This window comes from Megalobrama amblycephala, linkage group LG1 (genome assembly GCF_018812025.1).
Source record: "Megalobrama amblycephala isolate DHTTF-2021 linkage group LG1, ASM1881202v1, whole genome shotgun sequence".
In the NCBI taxonomy this organism is placed as follows: domain Eukaryota; kingdom Metazoa; phylum Chordata; class Actinopteri; order Cypriniformes; family Xenocyprididae; genus Megalobrama; species Megalobrama amblycephala.
Window position 1 is genome coordinate 57,373,660 of NC_063044.1, and position 27,230 is coordinate 57,400,889.

Sequence of the window (27,230 nt, forward strand, 5' to 3'; positions counted from 1 at the left end):
CATGCTTCATCAAATTTCATGTGCTCGGAATGTAGAATATGTAGGCCATAACTTTGGTGTTGTAAAATGCATAAACAGACACAAACATTCTTATATGGTGTGTTAGGGAGAGAAAGAGAGAGAAACCACATACTTCCAGTGAGTTGTTCTCAAGCTGGGTTTCCTGTCGCATGCGTTGCCACTCTAGCAGAACTGCAGAAGTTGTGTGAGCAAGTTATTTTAACACTTTACCAACGACATAGGAAATTGCATATTAGGCAACCAACATTCATCAACCAAATGTTTAAAGATTTTATATATCAAACTAATAGCTTTGAGGATCTTATATTCCTTTCACATAAAATACAACACTTTTATTTATTCACCAAAGCTTTCAAACAGTGTTTTTTTTAACCACAAATGGCTACATCAGGCTACAAGATTGTCAGAATGTGCTAAACAGACGTTAGTGAACAGAAGTTGTAATTATGGCAACAGTTCGTTGAATTTAATCCATTGAAAGCCATTGAATATTTCACACAGGGATAATGTGCGCGATCTCAATGCCTTTTTCAAGGGGCGGAGTCAAAGGTTCCGCTCGTTCTTGTGGTTGGTGTGCCGTTCAGCGCTCCGATTTACGCGCTTCGAGGTACTTCGCGGGTGCGCGCATGCAGGTAGCTGCTGAGTACAGGGTGGTTTGTGAGACAGTTCTTCTGCAGGAGGTTTGTCTTTTCTTCGTTGGCGGACAGTGAAACAGCGAGACAACGGTAAAGTAATTTGGTTTGTCTCTAGTTTTATACAAAACATTGAAAGTTGCCACGACCAGAAATAGATGTGTTAAGTTGCTTGACTCTTGCGACACGCAGCGTGCGCGCTGACACACTGAGATGCTTGTTTGAACTGTTTGCTTCTGCATTTATATTTGGCATATAAAACTGTTGCTTTAGAGATGTGCTTAAATGTGCCGTATAAGTAACATTATATATTAATGTTGCTGGTCAGGATAGTGAAGGAAAACCCAGGCAATGTCCAACATCACAGGTGGAAACCTCATGAAAGTGATTGAGCGAGATCTAGCTATAATATAACCTATGAAAGTGTTGCTACTTTGAAGAAGCTAAAATATGTTATGTAAAACATAGTTTTTTGATCGCCTTTTCCACTTCAGTTTCCAATTTCCCTGTTTCTAACGATTAAAAGTTGTTATCTTAATATCAACTCTCAAACTGCATATACAGTGCAAATTGTTTCGCTTTGTTATACAGTAGGCCCTACTTATAGTGTTCAGTATTAAGTTGATGCAGTCCTCTCCAAAAAATATATTCGCACAGTATAAAAGCACTGAGCCTCTGCAAAACAGCACATACAGTAACACAAAGAGATCATCTATTGAGGGAATGAGACTTAAGATAAGTGTTTATTCATGAAACAACTTCCCTGTCACAGCAGTCAAATCAGCGTTCAGTCTTTAAATGGCCTTTTTGTTTTTCTTTATTTATTTTAGCCTAGTATTGATCTGGTGATGTTTGCATGAACTCTGAGGCCTGTATTTCAAGGTTAAGGGATAAACGGAAGATAGGATAAAAAATAATGTCCAAACAGTTGTTTCATTTGCATTCACGTTTATTCATATTTTCACATTGTTTTAGCCATGGTATCTTGATATTACAGATGCTGCCTGTCAGAGTATAACATATGAAAGAGAGCGCAGATCTGCAAAGGGCGGATGAAGTGTGACAGGTTCAACAGCAGTACTGGCAGTGTATAGAAATATTTTATCATTTTAAGTTACAAATGATATTATCAGCGAAAACTGAATTTCACAGTTGAGTAAATTTCAATGAAAGTCTCAGTATTTGGTTCATCCCTCATTTGCTTTAATGACAGCAGCATAAACTAAATAAACTTATAATCATGTTCTCCATCATGATTTGATATGCTGATATCATCTGACACATGATCAATGTCACAAATCTACTTATTTGAATAATGAGCTAGTAATAATGTAGAATCTTAAATTTGTCATACTTGTTTTACATTATAACATTTATAATTTTTTCAAAGTGTAAATTAGATTTTGAATCCCTTATTTTCAGTGTATGTAAAAAGATTTGGTTTGTATTTTTGATAAACTTGAAATATTAAAATGAAATATTAACCCGCCTTAAAGTATCTTTATGCAAAAAAGGATCTGATTTCCTGTAGCGTATTCTGTGAATCTGTCTAATTAATTCTATACTATCTCTCTGATTTCTCATTTGTAGCCAAATTAAGTAAGATTATTCTACAAAACTAAAACAGAACAGCTCTCCTCCTCCTCAAACTTCCTAACTGTGTATCATTCAGTCAGGTTTCTAATTATCATAGATGGCACACTTTGCACTCCATTTAATGTGAAATTGTTGCTTTTTGAACATGCGTCATTGGGCCCCCTCTGTCTCTGTCTGCGTTACGGCAGGAGCTCAGTTTAGGCAAAGACAAGTGAGCACTGTGGAACTGACAGAGCACATTAACATGACTGACAGATCAGCTCTTACATCTAATCGCTGCTCATCTGAGAAATGGTTTTTCACAAGGCCAGAGGGGAGAGGGATGGACGGACCACTCCAAATCCATGTCTCAAAGTGTGGCTCAATGTAATCAGGAGGTGACAAATTGAAATAGATGACATCGAAAGCTATATCGGAGTAGGACACTGCAAACCAGTACATTAAAAACAGCATGTACTGTATGAGACCAAAAACAACACATGAGATTTAATTGCTATCATTATTAGTGGGACAATTTTTTTTTTTAAGATCATGCACAGTATTTTATGAAGAGAATATACGTCAATCCCATTATGGTGCAATTGCAGGGATAAAACATCATTGTCAACTGTGAGACAAAATCACATACAGCTGCTGAAGTGATCATTAGCAGTCCTGTAAGGAAATAACCTCAGTTACATATTATGAGGAATTACATTTTTTTAATTTGTTTTTGCTTTTGAAAAAGAGCCTGATGTATGAAAACTGTATGAAAATATTTAGCAAAAATGACTTATACAGCATTGTGACGCCACAGAGATAAACGCATCAACATATGCCTGTCTTTATTTACTCTTCTATGACACCTATTAGGCTGTTGATTTCACTTGTGAAATGGGTGTTTCTTAAAAGCACAAAAGTGAAATGGGCCGTCATTTTAAGGGTCAAAGAGGGAGTGGAAAATGGTATTGAAAAATAAAATGTTGTGCAATGAACTTGCACTAATTTATAACACCTCTGGGATAATAATCATAATGATAATAAAATGTTGGATATGACCCCTTGAAATATGAGATGAAAGGTACCCTGGTGTTAACAGGGGTCCATGTAGGAGTAATGTTTTTTGTAGCAAGGCCGCTGCGGACCAAAGTTGCTTAATACATTGAAAACGCATGTTTCTTGTCTCATCACATTCAGTTGTGAATCACATGAATCAAGTAAATGATGGCATATTTTGGCCATCTCATTGACATTGACGAGCGCTGTTAGACCACTAAGACAGACCGACCTTAAAATGTAACTTTTAAAACGTTTTGTCATCCTAACATCAAACAAAGCTGGGTGCTGTATATAAGTTGTATAGAGTTGTCCATAGGCCTGTTCACACCAAGGATGATAAATATAACGATAAGAGATCTAAAAATCTTCTAAAAAAAAAAAAAAGAGTATCAGAGTCCACACCATAAAAATAACGATAACGGCACAGAGAAATGATATTGTTGGAATAACTTTCAGAACGACTTTTTTTTTTCCTATCTGATGAATGATAAAAACATTGACAGCCAATCAGTGTCCACCAGATTTTGAAGAGCTTGAGCATTTAAAGTGGCAGACGACAAAACGGCAGCGTACACTTATACGTTTTTTAGTTATCGTCCTTTGTGTGAGCAGGGCTTATTTCTTACAGTCTTGCTTATTATTGGATCCTATGTAAGGCTTTTATTACTGCATGTATTTTGTCCTTTTAACAACACTTCGGTGCCTTGTAATTGTGTTGCCCTGGTTTTAACAAAGCGGACCACTTTATTAAATAAGCAGTATTCATTATATATATATATTTGTGAATAAAATGAAAATCGATGTTGGCGAGGGGTGGTCAAGTTTCAAAAATGACAAAAAGGTACCATAAAAAGTACCATAACAGTAGTCCATATGAATCCTGAGAGAGTTGCAGCAAATAAGACAATTATAAGTGAATAACAATTTAATTTCAATTGAATGACTTAGACAGGGGACTTTAAATATAGCCCATGAGCCTGCCGTCAGCTGTTTTATCTAAAACAGCATGAACTGTTGATAAAGGGTTAAAAGTTTGTATTTACTTCTGCAAAGTTCCTCTTACAGGGAGCCAAAGGCACTTTTCTTTCCCACTTGTGTGTGTTCTCCGCCACCATCTCAAATGGAGGATGGGCAAGAACATGCATCATACTGTAGTGATTAAATACAATTTAATCTGCATTTCCTCCTCAGCTGTTTGTGAAGCTCTCCTTTCTCCTAATGCAAATGATCCTGAAAACCAGCATCCCTTTTTCTATTCACTCTTTCTCTTTCTATTCAGAGGAGAACAGAGAAAATCTTTAAACGTCTTAAGTAATCTGGTGAAAAACAAGATCAATTTAATCAACTTGGTTAAAATAATAACATCCTTTTTAAAAATAAACTCTCATACACCCATTGCAACTATAAATTATACATAATTACATGCAACCAACCCTAAACCAAGCACTAATCCTAACCCTATGGTACATAAATGTATAATTACACTGTAACATGGACACCTTAAAAAGAAGTGTAACCGAGTTTTGTTTATAATGAACAAAGGGTTAGTTCACCAAAAAGAAGATTCAAAGCTTCAAAACATTATTAGTAATAATGAATTAAATCTTTGTTTCCCATCTAAAAAGTTTACAAGTTCAGACGACCTGGATTATACGGTAGCGCACATGCGAATGGACTACATGTATGTTTTGTGATACCACAATTAATTTTGCTTCGTTAATTTACACCTGCATCTGTCTGCTCTTTAGGTGGAGCTGTAATGGCCTCCTGAAGCCAGCTAAACAAGTGGCTCAACATCCTCAGATCACAGACAGTGTAAGTAAGAAAGAAAGTAGTAAGACTTGACCTCTTCATTCAAAATTATGGGTTAATACAATAATTTCTTTATCTTTCCACCATTAAAACCTTTTGGACTGAGCGGTCAAATCTTAGGATACGATAAGCATTGAGAAGGCTTTTTCTCACCAACTTGCTTCACTTTAAAAAGACACACTTTTGCATAGCATACAATTGTGACTAGCCAGCTAACCACAGCTGCACGCTTTTGCTTAGCAAGAACATCAGCAGGTGTTTGACCTCTCTGGTCTCTCATAAGCCTGAGGTTAACACATTTACTCTTCATTTTCTGGTGCTTTCATCACCCTGGTTTGTCTAACCCGTAACCTTTATCTTTCTCTTTTATGGCAGCTTATAGACCCTCTCCTCAGTTCTACTCAGTATTTTATCATGGAGGCCAGGGGAAAGTATGACTTCAATGGCACAGCAGAAGATGAGCTCAGCTTCCGAAAAGGAGACATTTTGAAGGTGAGTGACAGACGACCCAAACACAAAAATAAAAACTCTTACTTTGGTTTACGAGTTATGAGGCCCTCGAGTCAGAGCTTTAAAACACTGCTCACTGCAAGCGCCAATCTTTGCATTGACCACCACATGAAAACAGACGCTAGAAAAAAACAAAAAAAACGAAAAGTGAACAGAGTAAACAGTGAAAACAAGTATTTGAGCCTATAGGACAAATCCAGTTATTGTTTTAATACACTGATAAGAATTCTTATACACAGAAAGGTTCATAAAACTCTGTAGGCTTCATGACTGCACAGAAAACGAGGCATTCAAGGTTTGAGGTTTTAAACACAAACGTAGGTGTGAAGTTGGACTTATCAAGACACACATTGAATGCATCATGCAAATTGTCAGATAATAATTGACATCAGCAGCTGATGGGGGTCAAAGTACAAACAATCTTTTAGTGAAGCGCTACCACGTCTGACTATAATAGTTACTTTAGAGCTAGTGCAAGTGCACTGGGCAAGTTAATGTGAGTCATGTGATGACTGTCCACTCTCCACCCAAAACAGCCTTGACTCATTAAGAGAATAGGTTTTGGACCATGCCGTTTCCATCGTTAAACTAGCAAAAGTGGATTCGGGCACGCCCTAAGTGCACCCGCGCCATGTGCTTCAGACCACGCGCTTAGATTGTTAAAACAGAGCCCAAAAGGTCGATTTTGTTTGTCATAATTATTACTTTTTGTCTCATATTTCAGGTTTTTATGTCATAACTGACTTTTTATTCTCATCATTTCGACTCATGTCATGTCAAAGTTTTATTTCATAATTTCGGCTCTTTATGTCATGGTTATGTTTTTAACTTTTTTATCTCATAGTCAATGTGATACTTTTTTCATCTCATAATTATGATGTATTTTTATCTCATAATTGTTCATTAAGATTTACCAAAGCATGATGGTAACACTTTATTTTACAGTGTCTTTGTTAAACATGTTGTTAATTGTACTTACTGTAGTAATAACAGTAAATTATGCATAATTACATGCAACTTACCCTCAACCAATCCCTAATCTAACCCTATCCCTATAGTAAGTACATGTTGTTAATTAATATTTTACTTAAATGTATAATTACACTGTAACAAGTACACCTTAAAATAAAGTGTAACCCATGATTTTTTTTATGTGACAAAAATGTGCTTCAATTCATTTTGACAAATAATACTCTTAACAGATCCTGGGATCTCAAGATGACTGGTTCAAGGCAGAGCTACATGGTCATGAGGGCTTTGTACCAAAAAACTATGTTGACAGACAAACGCCAAGGTGAGCTTATGTGATATTAATCTTTGCAACCACATGCAAATAACCTGTGAGTATGTAGTAGTTAATAGAGAGAGAGAAATTGAAAGACCTCAATAAGCACACAAATGTATTTGGATTCCCTCCCCAGCTGGTTCAAAGAGAGCGCCAGTCGTGGCTCGGCTGAGGAGATGCTAATATCCCGAGAGGTGGGTGCTTTCCTGATCCGTGGCAGTCAAAGTTCCCCTGGAGACTTCTCCATCTCAGTCAGGTAACAAAAATTAGAGGATTAATATTAGGATTTCAGATTTTAATTTTGGCATCAGCACATATCCATTCTGTTTTGTCTGTGTGTTTACTGAAATCAGCATAAATCAGTCATAAATCAGTCCTGTTATCCTATTAGTAAATATTTCAGCTGGCCCATGAAAGTCACCTTTAGAATGCTGTGAATCTGTAATCCCACAAATTGTCAGTCTTCTTACCCCCTTAAGCCACGAGGCCGAAAGATCCTAATAGACTAGAGGCTCACACCTGAGCCATTTTCGGCCCACACACACTGAGTCTGGCCTATAGAAACACTCCATCAATAATGCATCAATAACATCCATCTTATTACAGCGGTCAGACAGTCCATTTGTTTCAGCCATCCTCTCATAAATCACCTTACAGTAGGTCCTCACTGAATGCACTGTGTAAGACTGAGAGAGAGAATGAGCGAGGGTTCCCTCTAGTGCAGAAAGCAGGTTGTGCAGCTTTTGTTAACCGTAGTTTATTAAAAAAAAAAAACAGGGCTGGTACTGAAATGAATAAAAATAAATGATTATGATTATTATTAGGCTGACTGTCCCTTTAATAAGTTGCTTTGGATAAAAGCTTCTGCTAAATGACTTCTTGAGTTTATTTTTAGATATCAGTCTGTCATATGACCAAAAGAGACACTGAAATAAGAGTCATTTTTTTTCTCACATATCTCACTTTGTTTTTTTTCCATTGCTCACAGACATGAGTATGATGTACAGCATTTTAAAGTTATGAAGGATAAATCGGGCCAGTACTACCTGTGGACGGAGAGGTTTACCTCTCTAAACAAGCTCGTGGATTTCTACAAGACTACCTCCATATCCAAGCAGAGGGAGATCTTCCTTAGGGATGGAAGTGGAGATGAGCCAAGAGCACCTCCGCCTGTAAATAAACTTTTAAATCAATAAATACAATAGGTTTGCTTTTAATCATCTAGGTCACTGTTAATACTGACTCTCATAACAGAAGTCCATGAACTTTGAACTAATCCATTTGCTCTTGCTTTTCAAGAGATGTCTGATGTGAGACGCAAAAAGTGAAGCTCTTTGGGGGAGATTTTCATTTCTAATTTTAGATATTATCAGTGCACTATATGAACAGATTCTGTCAATCATGCCTTCTAAATGTGAATGAATCTGAGAGTCTGAGTATAGGAGATCAATAATGATCAAATGGTCCTCATTTTCAGTTAAAGAGTCAACCAGAAGTTCGGCCTCCCCCCGGTGGTGGTTATGGTGGTCCACAAACCTCATCACAATACCGCAACACAACGGATCAAACTCACAACCAGAAGGTAGAAGCGTGTCAACAGTCAAACTCAACCCCAGCTGTGCATGCATTTAAAATTGAAAAACCTTGTTGAATTATTAAAGAGCGTCCATTCAAAGTGGATGTATACCTGTTCCAACTAACCATCTGTAACCTACAGTTTTGTGAAAACTGATTATTAAAAGACATTTAAAGCTTAAATATAACATATTTTAATATTTGTTGTATTATTGTATATTCAATTCGGTCCCACTTTATATTAAGTGGCCTTAACTACTATGTACTTACATTTAAATTAATCATTTGATACAATGCACTTATTGTGTACATACATGTTTTTACTTTGTACTTATATTTTAAAAACACCTGCATGTAATTACATCTGTAATTATATTCTCTAATTACATATGTTGACCCATCCCTTACATCTTACCCCTACCCTTAAACCTACCCATACCACCAAAGCTTTCCCTAACCTTACCCGTACCCCACCTCAATAGCAGCAAAAGTGTTTTGCAATTCAATATGAACCCAATAAGTACATTGTACTTATTTTTTGATGTAAGTACATAGTAGTTAAGGCCACTTAATATAAAGTGGGACCTTTAATTCAGTTAAATATTTACATGTGTCACATTTTAATTTTATAATATATAATATTAATTATAAATTATATATTAATTAAAATGTTTAGCAAGAAAAGGGAACTGGCTAATAAATAAAACTGTGCTCTTTCCTCAGAGTAAGAGAGGAAGTGTTGAGGAGAAAGCTAACACTGTGGGTCACCAAGGGAGGAACAGTCCAGCCCCTCGGCGAACCTCTGAAACTTTGCCTGCTCCGGTATGACACCAGAAATTCTCACAACCTTGACAGCAACATAGTGTGGCCCATATCCGGCCCACATCTGGTACATGTGAATTACACGTGGACCAGATGTCAGCCGGATCTGGGCCGACACTATGTGGCTGTCAGGGAAACTGTCTCACCTGCTGTCAAGGCTCTTGTGTGAACTTTTTATTTTTTAAAGATGATGTGTGTAATATTTTCAGTGTTAAAATACTTTCCTGTCCCAGCTTAATATGCTGAGAAAACCAGCCAAAGGCGTGAGTTCGGGGGCAGGACGATCTGTTTGTCCGGCCAATTGAATGTAGGGGGAATTCGAGAAACTTGTTTGCAAACAATTCCCTTTCGTGATGTTAGTGGCACGCTTCACCTTTAAATGGCTAGTTATATAAATATACAGAAGGATATTATTACCTTTTATGGTACTGACACTTTGTGCTTGTGTCTGTGTGTGTCAGAGGTCAACCATACAGGTGAGAGCAATATATGACTTCACTGCAGAGGAGGATGACGAGTTGGGCTTCAATGCTGGCGACGTCATTGAAGTGGTGGACCGTTCTGATCCATCATGGTGGAAAGGTCGATTGCGCGGCAGGACTGGTCTTTTCCCTGCCAATTACACAGATCAGATCTGACATCTTCCGACTGCCTGGAGGTGTGGAATCACCGTACTAAATCCATCGTACTCTCACCAAATGCCTGCCTATAATGTACGGACTGGTTGATTATTTTCAAATTACTTTTATAAAGCTGGCTGCAGAACAGTTGAAGAGAAGTGAGAAAATGACATTACTCATGACAGTCTTTTTGCTTCTCTATTTTTTTTATACATAATGTTTTTTTTTATTTCACAAATAAGGTACGAAGAAAGGACTATACCATTTCCCTTGTGTCAAATTCTCCTAATGACTAGACCCTTGTGAATTACTGAATTATACAATACATATACTATAGCCCATACAATGACCATTTTATCGTTTTCATGTCCAGTCCATGTTTATATTTCAAGACTTTCAGTAGGACACACTAACACAGGAGAAGGTGTTACAGTACCAAGCAAAGCTTTTATGTTACTGTACCAATTTTTGTACTAAAAATCTTAATGTCGTTTGTCAGAATAGGCCTGTGGCACAAGCAGAATAGGTATGATTATTATTGTTTTACTATGCAGGATAGAAAACATGAATGGCAAATATGATGATAACAGCGGTAGTATAAAGTATTTGAATAAACATTACCTTACTGCTTTCATATATAAGTCAAGTGTTATTTTTTACAAGGATAGTTCAATCCAAAAAATTACAATTCTGTCATTCATTTAAAGGATTAGTCCACTTTCAAATAAAATTTTCCTGATAATTTACTCACCCCAATGTCATCTAAGATGTTTGTGTCTTTCTTTCGTCAGTGGAAAAGAAATGAAGGTTTTTGATGAAAACATTACAGGATTTTTCTCCTTATAGTGGACTTCAATGGCCTCCAAACGGTCGAAGGTCAAAATTACAGTTTCAGTGCAGCTTCAAAGGGCTTTAAACGATACCGGACAAGGAATAAGAGTCTTATTTAGAGAAACGATTGGTCATTTTCTTAAAAAACGTAAATGTATATGCTTTATATAAACAAATGATCCGAGTGGTTCTGCCAAAACCACATTTCCGTATTCTTCAAAAAAGCTTACGCTGTATGTCCTACACTTTCCCTATTCTACTTACGGAACGAACGCGGCAATGAAAATGGCCGATCGTTTCTCTAGATAAGACCCTTATTCCTCGTCTGGTATCGTTTAAAGCCCTTTGAAGCTGCACTGAAACTGTAATTTTGACTGTTTGGAGGCCATTGAAGTCCACTATAAGGAGAACAATCCTGGAATGTTTTCATCAAAAACCTTAATTTCTTTTCGACTCTAGAAAGAAAGACATGAACATCTTAGATGACATGGGGGTGAGTAAATTATCAGGAAAATTTTATTTGAAAGAGAACTAATCCTTTAATCACCTTTATTACCAAACCTGTACGTTCTTTCTCTTTTCTGTGTTTCAATAAGTAATACAGGTAAATAATAACAAAATACGTTTTTTTGTTTTTGTTTTTTAAGATTTTTCTTTGTGGTATTTGTATTTATTATTCAATTTCTTGGAAGTTTTATTAAGAGAGAGAGAAAGAAAAGGTTGACGTCATTCAGGGAAACTACCGTGACAGTTTCATCCGTCTTTTCTATCTGAAGTTAAACAAGTGTCGTCATGTCAATTCCCAAGAACCTTCTTCCAGGTCGGCGATGCTCCGCCCACAACTCTACCGAAACCCCGCCCACCTGTTCTCTCTAATCCTGCTCTGAATTCACCTCAACCAACCACTCGAACAGGTAAAGGTGGGCTGAGCGTACTCCCTGGAGCCACACAGGTGAACCGTTGTTTCCGGGAGCACAACTGCCATGGCTGAGTCTCAGCTAGTATGCATGGACGATGATCATGTTAACGTGAAAGTACCGGAGTCCAAACCAGAGTTTTATTACAGCGAGGAGCAGCGGGCCGCGCTCGAGCAGCTCTTGAAGAACGGGGATGGCGCGTTTAAGATGCGTCTCAAAGAGGATAACGTTAAAGACTTTCTCTCCGCCAGGGAAATCAAGTGGATGCGGGACACGTTCCAGGAGTATGACAGTGACTCGGACACCTGCTGCTCACGGTCGCCCCACGACACGAGTGAAGACTCAGGTGTTCACTCGACCTACTGGCCGACCATGTCTGATACGGAGATCCCTCCGCTGGACATCGGTTGGCCTAGCAACGGCCATTACAAAGGGGTAACTCGGGTGTCAGTTTACACCCACCCACCCAAAACTGACAGCCCGCATATTAAAGAGGTGGCCCGCAGACTCATTCAAGAATCTACAAAGGTAAGCGACTATGGAAGTTTACCACTTATTCCTAAAAATAAACGGTTTTAAATGCATCTGTATTTGTTATTAGTAGGCTACTTTTTAAATTATTGCTATTATGTATTATTCCAATGGTAACTAGTATGTCGTTCAGTTTCACAATTCATTAGTCACTAGTAGTGACCTATGTTTTCCTTTAGTCTTCAGTAGCCTACTTATGCATACTAGTATTCACTATCCTGAAATTACAAGTATCTATTCAATTGTTACTGTTTACTATGTGAAATGATTTGCCATTATTAAATTATGTGGTGTTCTGTGGGTCACAGGTCAACTAGGCCTATTTATTTCCTACTAGTATGCTTTTCATGTGTTGCTGGTAGTTTTATTCAAGTTTTACTATTAACTTGTATTACTACTAGTTTAGATCCAGGAGATCATATCTAGTTTTCCTGGTGCCAACTGAATAGTCTCTATTGCATTTTTATTTGACCTCTGTTGTGAATTCCCATACTTGGGTAAAGTTGGTTTTATATTCGCACATTCGGACATCCGTATTCAATAGCCTTGTTAATCACACTACATTGGACATTCAGTGAATATTCACAAGTAAATATGCCATTAAAACAATACTTGCCTATTTTGATCGACTGTGAAAAATGTTGTAAGTTGACATTCGTTAGTTGTCAATATCATGTCGCTGCTTAAAATTCACAATTAATTTATTTAACATTAATTTATTGCACATTTATTGGAAAGTCTGAATTTATCAGAAGTCCGAATGTGCGAATATAAAACCAACTTTACCCAAGTAATTCCCATTGTTAGTAAAACTAATACTTGTTTTTTTTTTAAACTATGAAGTAGCATTTCCAACCAAATTAGTAATATGACTAGACATAAGATTGTTACTGGTAACAACTGGGATAGATCTGTCTCAAATAGTTGATATTTACTGCAGATCCACACACTAAAATATAATGAATAGTTAACTTATAATAGTTAAAAATATATAGTCACTTTTGGATTCCTTTATTAAAAACAAAAAAATACTAACAAATAAAGTAGTAAGAGAAATAGACACTAGTTTTATGGAAATAATGGATTGTTAATCAGTGTCTTGTCTAAGTTTGTTGTTTAAACAAAGTCATATATAAGATGTTTTATTCGTATCATTCACATGATGATGATGATGAAGCATGTGGCCTCGTCCAGCTTTATTGTTAGTTTATATGGGGCTGTCATGAAGTTAATTGTCAGTCATGTGATGCTATACTTTTGACTGAGCATGATGTCATATTTTAAAATAATTAACATTTAACTCTCACACTAACTGTTTTAAAACATGCATAAAGTTGTGGGATAAATAATAATGGAATAAAGTACAAATATTAAGAGTTAAGTTCAGCTGATTTCGTCTGTGATGAAGAAGTCCGATTTCTTGGAAACTGATAAGGACTAGTCCCTGCGGTCACCATGATTATTACCAAGTAAGACATGTTCCTGTGTCAACATATTTTGTTGATCCTGGAACAACATCTCAGTCAGAAAATGTAGCAGTAACCCTATCTCTCCCCCTAAACCTAACCCTAGCCATAATTTATCATGATCGGTGAGTAACACTGATGTAGAAGCACCTAACCCTGGTTTAAGCCTCAGGTTGGGGAGTAACGAAATACAAAAAATACAAAATTTGAGTAACTGTATTTCATTAGTTACATTTTACATTGGTAGTAATCAAATTACAGTTACATTAGAAAAGTATTGTAGAGTACCAAAGTGATTACTTGGAATTTTAATGTCAATAAACATTAATGTAAACTGTCACAGGCAATTAATCTAAACAGCAATCGGTGATTCTCCGACTGATAGGTTGCAAAAGCATCCTAAGCTACATTTCTGCTCAGAAGTTTCATACCCCTTGCAGAATATGCAACATTTTAATAAATGTAACAAAATAAGAGCGATCATAAAAATTGCATGTTATTTTTATTTAGTACTGTCCTGAATTAGCTATTTCACATAATGGATGTTTACATATGCTCCACAAGACAAAATGACTGAATTAATCAAAAAAATTGCCCCATTCAAAAATTTACATACCCTTGAATCTTAGCTGTCCTGTCATTAACTGGATGATCCACAACCATTTTCATGTTTTGCAAAAGTTGTTTCATTGCAATTGTAAGATTTAAACTCACACTTGCATTTTATAAAGTCAATATTGGGAGATATAAACTCACAATTGCAAGTTATAAAGTCAGAATTGTGTGATAACTTGGGTAATCTAACGAAATATGTTACAAATTACTTAGCATGTATTTTGTAATCTGTAGTGAAATACATTTCAAAAGTAACCCAGTCCTGTGTAAGCCTAAACTTGACATAAACTGTAAACTTGTCCCTCAAATCTGATTGGTTGATTTGAATGTTGTTCCAGGACCAACAAAGATGTTGATCCAGGAACGTGTTGCACGGGGTTGTGGCTTTTTTTTTTTTTTTCATTTGAAAAATAGGCTAGCTCTGAGCTCTTGTTTGGAAATCACCCTGAAGGTTTGAATGACATGCAACAGAAACATCATAATTCTGTTTAAATGAAAATAATAATGAAATAAACATTGAATATGAAAATTAACTTCAAATTAAAATGTAAATAAATATATACATGGTACAAAACTGATAATTAGCTTAATAAAAAATGTGCTGAAAAAGCTTCTACATTCATTTAATTTTATGTAAACAAATGTCAATGTTGATTTTTTAGAATAATAAATTATTAAAGGAGGGGAAAAAAGATATTCTTAAGACAAATTTTCCCTGAAGACACACAAAGCAGAGGTATTTTGCCATAGGTTAGATCAAGTGGCGTGTAAAGAAATATCTCTGACCTTTTCTATGGTATGATGCATGTCATTGTGACTGAATTTCAGTGAAAAGGTCAACGGTGAAATAATAATCAGTTAAAAATCACTCCCGTATAACCTTGGGTTTTGTCTGTAATAAGTGCCTTGTCAATCACGCTGCCCGAGGCTTCAAGTCTTCCGTCTTTGCTACCGGTTTACACACACATGGTGCGACTTCCTTAACAGTAAGTTATAATGACAGACTTCAAGGAACAAAGCATTTCGGCGGCCTTCAGTCCACCTCCATATACTGTACACTAACCCTCAATACAGTACAGCTGTAATAAAGGTTCATGGAAAATATGAGCTCAAAAACTCTGCTACATTTCATTATAACTTGTTATAATTTATCTGTATGTTTCCACTCACAAATGCCTTGTAAATCTGTCATACATTCCAAACACCATGAGATCATATTTAACACCTCATTTACAATCTTTGTACCTGAGAACTGCTGATTTTAATGGGTCATTTTATAACAGTTAAAATGAATACAGTATGAAATGTATAGCTGGTTAATGAGCTTGTTGGGGTATATTGTATATTTAAACATTTTACTTCATGTCTGTTCTAGTTTACAATGTGTACTTATGGTGCTTAGAGATGTGACAGGTAAAACTTATTTGTTGGTGGGTTGCGGTGAAACGTATTCAAATTACTTGTCAAATGAAGTTAATGTCATTCTGGCAGGTGCTGCCCTTGTTGTCTTTAGTTTTGTAGTCACAATCTTGAATAGATCAACTTTATACAACAACTGAAAATGTTTTTTTGTTTTTTTTTTGCCTTTCTTCAAGCACAGCTTTTGTAATACTCTTGATATACAGAATAAATACAGACATTCTATGCACATTTATGTCTATAATATTTAATAGGCCTCACATTCTGGGTGAGTTTCTGTTCCATAATCTTTAGTTGTATGATATTTAGACATGCCTTAAAAGGTTCAGAGCCGATTGCTGACTAGCGTTTTGGTTTAGTTTCAGGAAATGTCAATGTTAGCATTAGACTATGTCCACAGGATATTCCATTTACATATCATTCAGGTTGATCCTGATTCTTGTGCATATCTTTGGTGTCATCTGAATGTCATTTGATGTTCATCTGAAGCACATGGTACCTCCTCTTGAAGAACTGATAAGAAACGTGCGTGTCTTAAAAATAACATTTCCTTCAACTTAAACTTGTGCAAGATGCTTAAAGGTCATTAGTTCTTTGTCTGAAATGCATAGCTTACTGATAAAGTAATACGCCTGTCTTTACAGCATTTCTGAAAAAAAAAAAAACCCACATGCATTTTTTTATTTTAGCAGAAGAATAGAATCTGTGTTATTAAAAGTGATTTAACAGACGCGCCTGTGTTTGTTTTCTCTTTACTGCAAATTGCTTCATTCTTATTTATATAGAGCTTCAATGTGTGAGTCAGTGAGGATGAAGAAGGGTAAGAAAGGCCTAACCTTAAAACCCTTAGGGCGTTAAACAAGCTTTGAAATGATCCATTAAATTTAAACTTGTTTTCCATGTTATTATAAGTTTTATGCTGACCTAGTTTGCATGTTATTTGTTAAAATGCTCAGTGTGTGGTTTATATATAACGCATACAAGGCCTTTAACCCAGATTGGCTGCTTTGTTTTATGAATAGCTTGTGACAGACTCATGTTGAGTTTGGACTTTGTCTAAAGCCCCTGAGTATCACGTCGCCTCTAATGTGTCTGCTGGAGTGTAGCTGCTCCCTGTTCTCCCTCCACCTGTATGAGACTTCACATGTTACCTCAAGCTGAAACAAGCTGCACTGCCACTGCACAAAAAGACTAGAGTCATCAAAAATGGCCAGTGTGGCTTCATACACACCTCAAAGCAGATGCTACGATAAACTCAGTGAATAAGTTAAGCTCTAACCACGGTTTGGTTTCTCTTGGTTTTCAGTTGGTTGCAGTGGTCATGGACCTGTTGACAGACCTTCAGATCCTGCAGGATCTCTTAGATGCTGCGAGTAAGAGAGGGGTGGCTGTGTACTTGCTGCTGGAGGAGAACGGCTTGCCGCACTTCCTGGATATGAGCAGCAGGCTGCAGATTTCTACGCAGCATCTGAGGGTGAGCGAAAACAATTGAATGATTCATGAACTTTACCCCATAAATCAAAACAAGGAAAATAATCAATTTTAGGGTAAGAAAAAATGTTCAGTGTTGAACATTTCCCCCAAATGTTCACTACAGTAATGCAAAAAAATCTATTCTTCTATTCACATTACCATAAGTTGAAAAAATCTGTTGTACTGGATTTCATTTAAAATAAATAATAATTTTATGACAGTATTGTTTTTAAGATTACTCTATTATAGTAATGAGAATCCTCACTGAAAATTACAGGAATAGTAAAAGTAAAATATCAGGGTGCATTATAGTAAAGCAAATATAAAAATATGTTGGTCCTTAATGTTTTATATTATTAATGATATTATCAATTTGATAAAATATTTATATTTATTATTATCATTTTGTATAATTCACCATTCATTTTAAAGGAACACGCCACTTTTTTTAAAAAATAGGCTCATTTTCCAACTCCCCTAGAGTTAAACAGTTGAGTTTTACCGTTTTCAAATCCATTCAGCCGATCTCCGGGTACCACTGGCGGTACCACTTTTAGCATAGCTTAGCATAGTTCATTGAATCTGATTAGACCGTTAGCATCTCGCTCAAAAATGACCAAAGAGTTTAGATATTTTTCCTATTTAAAACTTGACTCTTCTGTAGTTACATCGCCGGGATGAGAGTATAGTTCCTAGCCATATCGGCCTAGTAAATCGCAACTTTTCATTTTCCGTCGGTCTTAGTATATGATGTAACTACAGAAGAGTCAAGTTTTAAATAAGAGAAATATCGAAACTTTTGGATTCGAATGGATTCGAAAACGGTAAAACTTAACTGTTTAACTCTAGGGGAGTTGGAAAATGAGCCTATTTTTTAAAAAAAATAGAGTGTTCCTTTAATTTCACTATTGAGACTATGGAATTTAAAACAATGTTATAGTTCACCCAAAAAAAAGAACATTCTGTCATTTATTACTCACCCTCATTCCAAACCCACAAGCCCTTCGTTCATCTTCAGAACACAAATTAAGAATCTTTTTAATGAAATCTGAGAGATTTCTGTACCTCCGTTGACAGCATACGCAACTACCACTTTCAAGCCTGGGAAGGGTAGTAAAGACATCATTAAAGTAATCCATGTGTAATCCAAGTGGTTTAACATTAATTTTATGAAGAGACACAAGTGCTTTGTTGGCACAAAAAGCATAATTTAATACTTTATTTCCAACGCGCATTCATGAGAGTTGACGCCGGAGCGAGTAAATTACGTTTTTTGCACAAACAAAGCTCTCATTTGTGTTCCAAAGATGAACGACTTTCTTGTGGGATTGGAATGACATTAAGGTGAGTAATTAATGACACAATTTTCATTTATGGGTGAACTAACTGTGGCGACCAGGGCGGGCGAGAGCCGTGAGGGAACGGCGCGAGGCCGGTGGCGCGAGTGTTAATGAGCTTCACCTGGGAGGCGCACCGGCCTTGAGTCCCTCACGGAGGAGCTCCGGGAGCATAAAAGGAGGAGCGACTACAGTGAAGGACGAGAGAGGACCAGGCCTGGACTTTATGTTATGTTTTATTATGTTTGTGTGGCCGGCAGACGTCCGCGAGGGTCTGCCGGCATTACTTTCGTTTTGTTCTTTGTTTATTTCTAATTAAAGTTTTGTTGAATGTTCGCCGGTTCCCGCCTCCTTCTTCCCGTATTGACGAACTTCGTTACATTGGTGCCGAAACCCGGGAGGAAGGAGGGACATGCTGTCGAAGAGCCCTCGCTGCTGAGGGGGATCGCGGTGCTGCGGAGTTCGGGCAGCGCGGGAGTGTGTGTAGACCGCGAGAGGCTGCCCGAGGCGGTGGTGCTGGAGCCTAGTGACAGGTGGGACGGAGAGCTCGAGGCTGTGCCCCTGGGACGAGGTGGGGTGGCTGCCGTCCAAGAGGGAGCGGAGGAGTCGCCGCCGTTTGCCGTGGGCCGGAGCCTGCTGCCGTCCGCCATAAAGGGGAGGAGCAGGGAACGGGGGACTCGCTGCCGGCTGCCCTCAGTCCGGAGGAGCCATCGCCGGCCGCCAGGAGGCGGTCGAGGATCGGGCCGTCCACCGAGCGTCCAGTGCCACCGCATGGCACCGCGAGGAAGAGCCTCCCGGCTGGCTGAGGACCGAACGGCAGTGTGTCGGGGAACCGGACCAAGAATTTTTTTTTTCTCTTTTTTCCTCTCTCCCCTCTCTCGTCCTGTCGCTCCCCTTGCTTCCGTCTCCTTTCTCTCGTCTCGTCTGTCCTTACCCCCAGGTGCTGCGGCCGCCGAGACAGGCCCCGGGGGGGAGTAGAGCGCAGTCTCGGGAGTACCCCCCGGCCTGCGAGGGGCGATGGGGGTATGTGGCGACCAGGGCGGGCGAGAGCCGTGAGGGAACGGCGCGAGGCCGGTGGCGCGAGTGTTAATGAGCTTCACCTGGGAGGCGCACCGGCCTTGAGTCCCTCACGGAGGAGCTCCGGGAGCATAAAAGGAGGAGCGACTACAGTGAAGGACGAGAGAGGACCAGGCCTGGACTTTATGTTATGTTTTATTATGTTTGTGTGGCCGGCAGACGTCCGCGAGGGTCTGCCGGCATTACTTTCGTTTTGTTTGTTTATTTTGGAGATTAAAGTTTTGTTGAATGTTCGCCGGTTCCCGCCTCCTTCTTCCCGTATTGACGAACTTCGTTACACTAACCTTTTAATACAAGCCATTAGTAATCCAACATGATCCCTTTTGCCCTTTTATTCTTAACTCTGTGTGTGATCACACAATGTTAAAGAGAAGACATCTGTTATCAAAACAACTTAATGTTTGTATGTGAATAGGCAGACTTGCCTTATCAGGCTTTCCTGGAGAAGAAGTCAAACCTGAACACGTGACTTACCATATCACACATAAATGCACATGTTAACAGATTGTCAGCTGACCTATAAGGGACCTGTGTGAACCTGAAACTCTGGATGATTCTGTAGCTGTTGCCACAGGGTTCAACTGACTTCCTGGTCTGCTGTGCACATGCATAACTGCGCCGTAGAATGAAACCCAGGACTTTCCGCAAGACTGCCCCAAATACCGCCGATTTCCTTGAGATACACTGCCAACAAGCCTTATCTATGTGGATTGTTTTATATAGGACACTGGGACTTTTCATCTGACACTTTACACTGAGCAATAGAGTTGGATAATTCAGCATTGTTATTTCCTGAAAGAGGATCTGCAGATTTCAATAGAACTAAGAAAAAAGGGCAATTCGATCTCATTTAGGAGAGTTGTGGAGCACTCTCATCTCTCACGCTTCTGCTTTTTCCTTGTCCATGCCAGAATTGTACTCAAAGTCCTTTTGTAGCTACAGTATTCCTTTCGTTTGAGTCCTTAGTGTGCAAATGAAATCGCCACACCTCTGTGTGCAAGGATTTCTTTTTCATTAACCTCACACTAGCTACTGCAACTTGGATATTTGCCCAGATCAGGTGTGTTGATCTGTCACCTCAAATCTTTTATGAAAGCAAGAAATCCCACTTTATACCAGGAGTAAAGGCCCATTCACACCAAGAACGATAACTATAATGATAACTATGTTGGTGTCCACACCAACGGGCGATAACATTCTGTTTATTATTAGTGCAAGCTGCAGTTTTGTCATATGCTCTTAAAAGTCGGTGCATTCTGATTGGCTGTCAATGTTTTTATCAGTCATCAGCTAAAAAAAACATTTTGAAAGTGATTTGTCAATATTATTATTGCTGGGTTGTGGATTTCACCATTCTCATAGAATTAGAACAATTATTAAAACTTGATTGTTATATAGGTATAATCTTTGGTGTGTGTGAAACTGAACGGGCCTTAACCACCATTTAATGACCTTTTTATGGTACATTTTTATTGTGTGTGTGTATATATATATATATATATATATATATATATATATATATATATATATATATATATATATATATATATATAATATAATATTGTTTGTGCAAATTTAACAAAAAAAACAATGTGACACCAGTGAGATTTTGGGTAAAAGTTCAAGCAGACTGTGTGTCTTGTACTGTATGCCAGACAGTATGATACACATCTTAGCTAAGACTTTAATCACAATTGACTGGGCATTTTAACTGGTCCATGTCTGTTTTAACATCCTCTTTTACATGCATAATTGAAATGATTCCGCAAGAGGCTAATTCTTGAGATAAAGTTGACTACATTTTTCTATTATAAGAAAAACTAGCTTCTGAGTGCAGAGTCAGTTGTGACATGGACAAAAGAGGGATTTCTTTATTCTTCAGAGTGAACCTGTGGTAATTTTGACAATAACTTGACTGGAATGCTAAAAAATAAGATATTTTTAGCTAAAAGTTTCTTATCACAGGCACCAGTGTCATCCATTGCTGTGTTAATTTTGGGTTTCCATTATTATTTCACTAGATAGCCCCAAAATTTTAAATACGGTTACATTTTTTTCTGAAGCATAAGATTGTTCTCATGTTATCCAAGACTGCCAATTTTTCCATTGTGACAAAAAAAATAATTTAACAGTTACAGAATTGTCTTTGACGGAAAAACTGTGGCAAAACGATGCAGTGTTCATCCGTCGTTAATTGTTATTTTCTCTTGTGCTCTTTCAGAACCTGCGGGTGCGAACTGTGAGGGGCTCTGGCATGCCGCTGTCCTTTGGTCGTCTGCCAGGATCGATGTGCTCAAAATATATGTTGGTAGACGGAGAGAAAGTGATGTTTGGGTCCTATAGGTTAGTATGTAGTGTAGATCAAACAGTACAATTTGCTGTGTGCGTTTGTTCACTCTTTCATCATTACATTACATTTACTTTACTCTTCTCATCTTCGTAGCTTTACGTGGAGTTCCTCTAGGATGAACCGGAACACAATTACTGTGATGTCTGGACAAGTTGTTGACTTCTTCGACAACGACTTCAGAGAGCTGTATGCCGTGTCTGATACAGTGGACCTGTACCGTGAGTTTCACATCAGCAAGCCGGCCCTGGCAGTTCCTGTGCTGAAAACGCCCGCAGAACCCAAAAAACTCACAGTTCCCGTATCCACGTCGCGCTTCCAGATCTCTGTAGAGGACAACAAACAAGCGAACCTCAAGGTGCCTGCACATAAATACCACAACCCTAAGTACTCTTTAGTCGTTGGCAACAGTCTAGGTGTGACAGGCTCCCTGCAGGATCTTTCCAGGCTGAGGGACTATGTTGACCATGCCTCTGTGAATAACACGGAAAAATTAATCTACGCTAATGGGGACAGTATACATCCACAGTCGCCTACATCCCCAGATGGGACAGAGGACGGTAAGGGCGATGGGAAGAAGCCCTCGCTGTTTGGTTCTAAAAAGCAGCGCTCTTCCTTCCGCAATTTCTTGAAAGGCAGAGCGAACAACCAGACTACAGATGCTCTCTCTAAAACAACCCATCAAAACACAGATACAAAGCAGATCAATCATAAAGACACCAAGCTTACCAACAGTTCCAAGGAAGCATCTTGTTCGGCCAATCATATTAAGGAGCAAGAAGATGCATCCAAAAACGTTTCTCCCACTACTCGCAAAATCTCAGAGACTGAAAGCACTGATGAAATTGAGGACACCTTTGAGATCATAAATCCACCACAGGTGAAGTTTAAACTCAAAAAGAACAAAATGGGTCCAAGGAGTGTTTCTCTTCAGACTATTGCCACAGATGGCGAGGATGGTACGTATCCGGACCTCAGTCATGTACAGTATTTTCAAATGATGAAATATTTTCATTAAAGGGATAGTTCACACAAAAATGAATTTTTTTTTCATCATTTCCTCAGCCACAAGTTGTTCCAAACCTGTATAAATTTATTTGTTCTGCTGAACACAAAGGAAGATATTTTAAAGAATGTTTGTAACCAAGCAGATCTCGCCCCCTATTGACTACCATAGTAGGAAAAATAAATACTATGGTAGTCAGTGGGGGGCGAGATCTGACATTCTTTCAAATATTTTCCTTTGTGTTCAGAAGAACGAAGAAATTCATACAGATTAACAACTTGAGTGTGAGTAAATTATCATTTTTGGGTGAACTATCCCTTTAAAGGGATAGTTCACCCAAAAATGAAAATTTGATGTTTATCTGTTTACCCCCAGGGCATCCAAGATGTAGGTGTCTTTGTTTCTTCAGTAGAACACAAATGATGATTTTTAACTCCAACCGCTGCCGTCTGTCAGTCAAATAATGCGAGTGGATGGGAACTTCTACTATAAAAGTAAATAAAACTTGCATAGACAAATCCAAATTAAACCCTGCGGCTCGTGACGACACATTGATGTCCTAAGACACGAACCGATCGGTTTGTGCGAAAAAACTAACAGTATTTATATCATTTTTTACCTCTAATATACCACTATGTCCCAACTGCGTTGCACATCCGGTTGGCGAGGTCTGATCGCACTCTGACAACGGAAGTGATGTCTCACAGACTCACACTCATTGGAGTATAAGCGGGAGAGATCACTTCCGTCATCAGAATGCGTTTTCAAACCTCACCAACCGCGCAACGCAGTTGGACATAGTGGTGTATTAGAGGTAAAAAATGATATAAATACTGTTCGGTTTCTCGCACAAACCGATCGTTTCGTGTCTTAGGACATCAATGTGTCGTCACGAGCCGCAGGGTTTAATTTGGATTTGTCTGTCGTGTTTTATTTACTCTTATAGTCCCAAGTTCCCACTGACTTGCATTATACCACTGACAGACGGCAACGGTTGCAGTTAAAAATCATCATTTGTGTTCGACTGAAGAAACAAAGACACATACATCTTGGATGCGCTGGGGGTAAGCAGATAAACATCAAATTTTCATTTTTGGGTGAACTATCCCTTTAAGGGCTGCACGATTTGGAGAAAAATCGAATTAAGATTTTTCTAGTTAAAATTGTGATTGCTGTTTTAAAATGCAATTAAAAAAAAAAAAAATCCAAGTTTGTTGTGCATGTTTTGTAGCCCTGCACAATTTGGCCAAAACTCGATTTATGTATCAGTATGACAATAAAATAATACTAATAATACAACTAATAAAAATGTATTTTTATTATTACTGAATAAAATGACTAAATAAAACAAAACAAGAAATATTACTATTGTAATATTTCACTGTAAAATAAAAAATTGAGTATTTAAGAAAAATATAATAATAATAATAATAATAATAATAATAATAATTATTATTATTATTATTTTACATTACAACTTCAAAATTGCAATATTAATATTTTGGCTTTCTTAATCTCTTAATCTTTAAGCGTTAAACCATTTGACCACATTTTGACAGAAAACTGCAGGGAGCCCTTAAAGATTCTTTTTTTGAAGATTTTTGGCACATGTGGTGTTCCCAAAAGCAACCCAAACTCAGACAAATGCTGTGTGGGGCACTTGTAAGAGTGTGAGCTGCTCACTTGTAAAAACCACCCTTCACTCTGAAACAAGCAGTGCAAATCTTTAATTAAAGGGGTAGTTCACCCAAAAATGAAAATTCTGTCATCATTTACTCATCCTCAAGTTGCGCAGCCCTATTTTAATTTATATGAAAATAACTAACTTCTTTTGTTTCTTTTCAGGCCTGAGAGGGCGGAGGCGTACCCAGAAGAAGGCCTGTATTCAGTCCTGAGATATCCCTGTTAGTGGAATCAAGAACTTGTGCTTACAAATCAGGACCTTGGATTCTAGGACATGTTTCAATGAGAATATACTAATGTATATGCTTTAAAAAAAAAAAAAAAAGAAAGAAAGAGGAAATTTTTCATTTTGTTCATTTTGGACAGGATGTGTGTAGTGATTCTCCCTACAGTTATATTGATTCAGCTGTTCAGCTGAAAATGTAAGTATTGGTGCTGTATTTTTAGAAGGATGTGAGGTTGTTTGAACAGCTTCCAAAATGCTGCTGACACTGCAAGGAGTTGGTGTGAGGAAAAAATGACTGAAATGACTCAGACAAATGTGTGCAGCCTGGGATCACGTGACCTGCCGGTTACAGAGCTCATAGTTGGACTGCAGAGAGCTTTAAATTGAAGTGTCTAAAAATGTAGAATGTTACAATTTTCCTGTTCAGCAGATCTCTGCCCTATATGTTATCCCTGTCCCAATCCGTTCTACTTACCCAATCATTGAGCCTGTGGCTCCCTCAGAGTCCTAGAGGAAGGAGGGAAAAGGTCCATAGCAAAGCTGGCAGATGCCTGATGAAAACATGCCTGATCAGTTACCATTAAAGGTGTGGTCACATTTACTGTTGCTCAGCAAAATTTCACAGGCAAAATCCAGTCATTTAAATAACAATCTGTATGTTTGAAAGTTTTACACGACGGGGAAAAACAGGACCTTCTTTTCTTTTCTGTGTGAAACTATGCCTCTTGGAAATAATAAATATGACTCAAAAGATTTTTTGTACATGAGTGCCAATAAATAAATGACCGTGACCGTGGCCTTAAATAAATTGATTCCTTGTATTTCTTTTTCATTTAACTTCAAAAGATGTAATCTTGCACTGTGGAAAACTGCCTGGAAGAAATGTGAGTGGTCCATTTTGAGTTAACGGAGAATTTTTAATTGTGGCTTTACAAAACAATATGAAACGGCAAAAACAGAACTGTGTCATTGTGATATGGTGACGTCCACATTACTTGAGCTGACCATGCTGACATCGTCAGAGAAACGTCAACAGGTTGGTTAGACTAACATGGGTGTGACATTTGCCTTCGTTTGTTTGTTAAGAGTATTATGATGTGCGCTGCTAAAACGTACATTACACCAAGCACTTTCATGGATAACATGTATAAAAACTGACATATACATTATTTTATTTCATTTTTTTTACTTCAGCCAGACTCTTCAGTCTAGGGATGGGCAGATCGATATGAAGTATCGATATATCGATACTGACGTTGAGTATTGAAAGTATCGATACTCAAATTAAAATATCGATACTAAGGTAGCCTATATATTTTTTTACCAGTTATTTTGTTTATTTAACAATAAATTTAATGCATCCAATATGCATTGAAATGGACAAATAACCTATGTTAGCGAATAATTTGTAGTAGAAGTATTGATCTGAACACGCAAATGCTGTAAGTCAGAACCAATAAATCACAGAGGGTGACACTACAAAACAGGGCTGCGTTTAGTATCGTGATGCTTTTGGGAAATGCAAAAGACAGAAAAACATATTATTATTAGTTATTTCACAATAAACAAAATGAAATAGTAGCCTACATAGTCTGTGCAATTACATTTATTTAAATTAAATGTTAAAAGTTCATATTGATGTTCTGTCAGAATACAAATGTTTCATTTTATGGGTGCAACAGCCTGTCTCAGTCCCTTATGAAAATGAACCATTACTACAGTGACCATAGTTCAGCTAGATATAGGCTTATTTGTAGATTTTCCATGGTTTACCAAGTAAACATTTTAACCATGTGTGAACAAAAATATAATCTAATAAACTGCAATTAAGGCACATTGAATGTTAAAATGCCTTTCAAATATGTTAAGTGGGTATCATAACCCATTTTACTCTTAGTAGGCCTAATTCAATAATTGAATAAATGTTAAAATCTATAAGTTCATATTTGAGGTATCGTATCAGTATCGGTGATACTGGCCTTGAAAGTATCGTATCGAAAACAAAATAAGTGTATCGCCCATCCCTACTTCAGTCTACAAAGGTCACCAAATAGTAGTGCTCAACTGCTGAGTTGGCACTTTTTGTAAAGTACTTAACCAGTTAGAGGAGTGAATAGTTAATCTTGCAAGGGAAGGATTCAAGGAGAGGGCTGAAAAGATGATGAGCGATTGACACAAAGATGAAGGAAATGATACACAGGAAGAGGGGAGTGTGCTCTTGTAGACCACAAGTGCAGTATAGATGTAGCAAAGGAAGCAACTGTGTAGCCCACGAGAGTTCAGAATCAGATGTCTGTTTTTTTCTTCAGTAGATTGTAATTTCAAATGTTTTGAAACGTTCTCTCTTGTTCCATCTAAACATACACATATATATATACTGTATATATAGTT

At 37.7% G+C, this 27,230-nt stretch overlaps 2 protein-coding genes across 2 annotated transcripts; both read left to right on the plus strand.

Moving 5' to 3' along the window:
- The first annotated feature begins 577 nt into the window (after nt 1–577).
- grap2a (GRB2 related adaptor protein 2a) lies at nt 578–10,545 on the plus strand. The gene is made up of 9 exons (XM_048203486.1): nt 578–746; nt 5,036–5,102; nt 5,475–5,591; nt 6,812–6,903; nt 7,031–7,150; nt 7,883–8,066; nt 8,372–8,476; nt 9,193–9,291; nt 9,753–10,545. Exons 3-9 carry the CDS (start codon nt 5,514–5,516, stop codon nt 9,927–9,929), a joined length of 855 nt encoding a protein of 284 aa, XP_048059443.1. The 5' UTR covers nt 578–746; nt 5,036–5,102; nt 5,475–5,513; the 3' UTR covers nt 9,930–10,545.
- A 684-nt stretch (nt 10,546–11,229) lies between these two features.
- fam83fa (family with sequence similarity 83 member Fa) lies at nt 11,230–25,643 on the plus strand. Its single transcript, XM_048203493.1, has 5 exons — nt 11,230–12,187; nt 16,997–17,164; nt 21,799–21,920; nt 22,021–22,883; nt 24,776–25,643. Exons 1-5 carry the CDS (start codon nt 11,726–11,728, stop codon nt 24,823–24,825), a joined length of 1,665 nt encoding a protein of 554 aa, XP_048059450.1. The 5' UTR covers nt 11,230–11,725; the 3' UTR covers nt 24,826–25,643.
- The last annotated feature ends 1,587 nt before the right edge of the window (nt 25,644–27,230 follow it).

Bases quoted from the DNA above. Each gene is read 5' to 3' on its own strand.
- grap2a (XM_048203486.1), top strand. From the start codon at position 5,514: ATGGAGGCCAGGGGAAAGTATGACTTCAATGGCACAGCAGAAGATGAG. The intron at 6,904-7,030 runs GTGAGCTTATGT...TTCCCTCCCCAG, and splicing joins GTTGACAGACAAACGCCAAG to CTGGTTCAAAGAGAGCGCCA. The intron at 8,477-9,192 runs GTAGAAGCGTGT...CTCTTTCCTCAG, and splicing joins ATCAAACTCACAACCAGAAG to AGTAAGAGAGGAAGTGTTGA.
- fam83fa (XM_048203493.1), top strand. From the start codon at position 11,726: ATGGCTGAGTCTCAGCTAGTATGCATGGACGATGATCATGTTAACGTG. The intron at 12,188-16,996 runs GTAAGCGACTAT...CTTGGTTTTCAG, and splicing joins TCATTCAAGAATCTACAAAG to TTGGTTGCAGTGGTCATGGA. The intron at 17,165-21,798 runs GTGAGCGAAAAC...GTGCTCTTTCAG, and splicing joins TTTCTACGCAGCATCTGAGG to AACCTGCGGGTGCGAACTGT.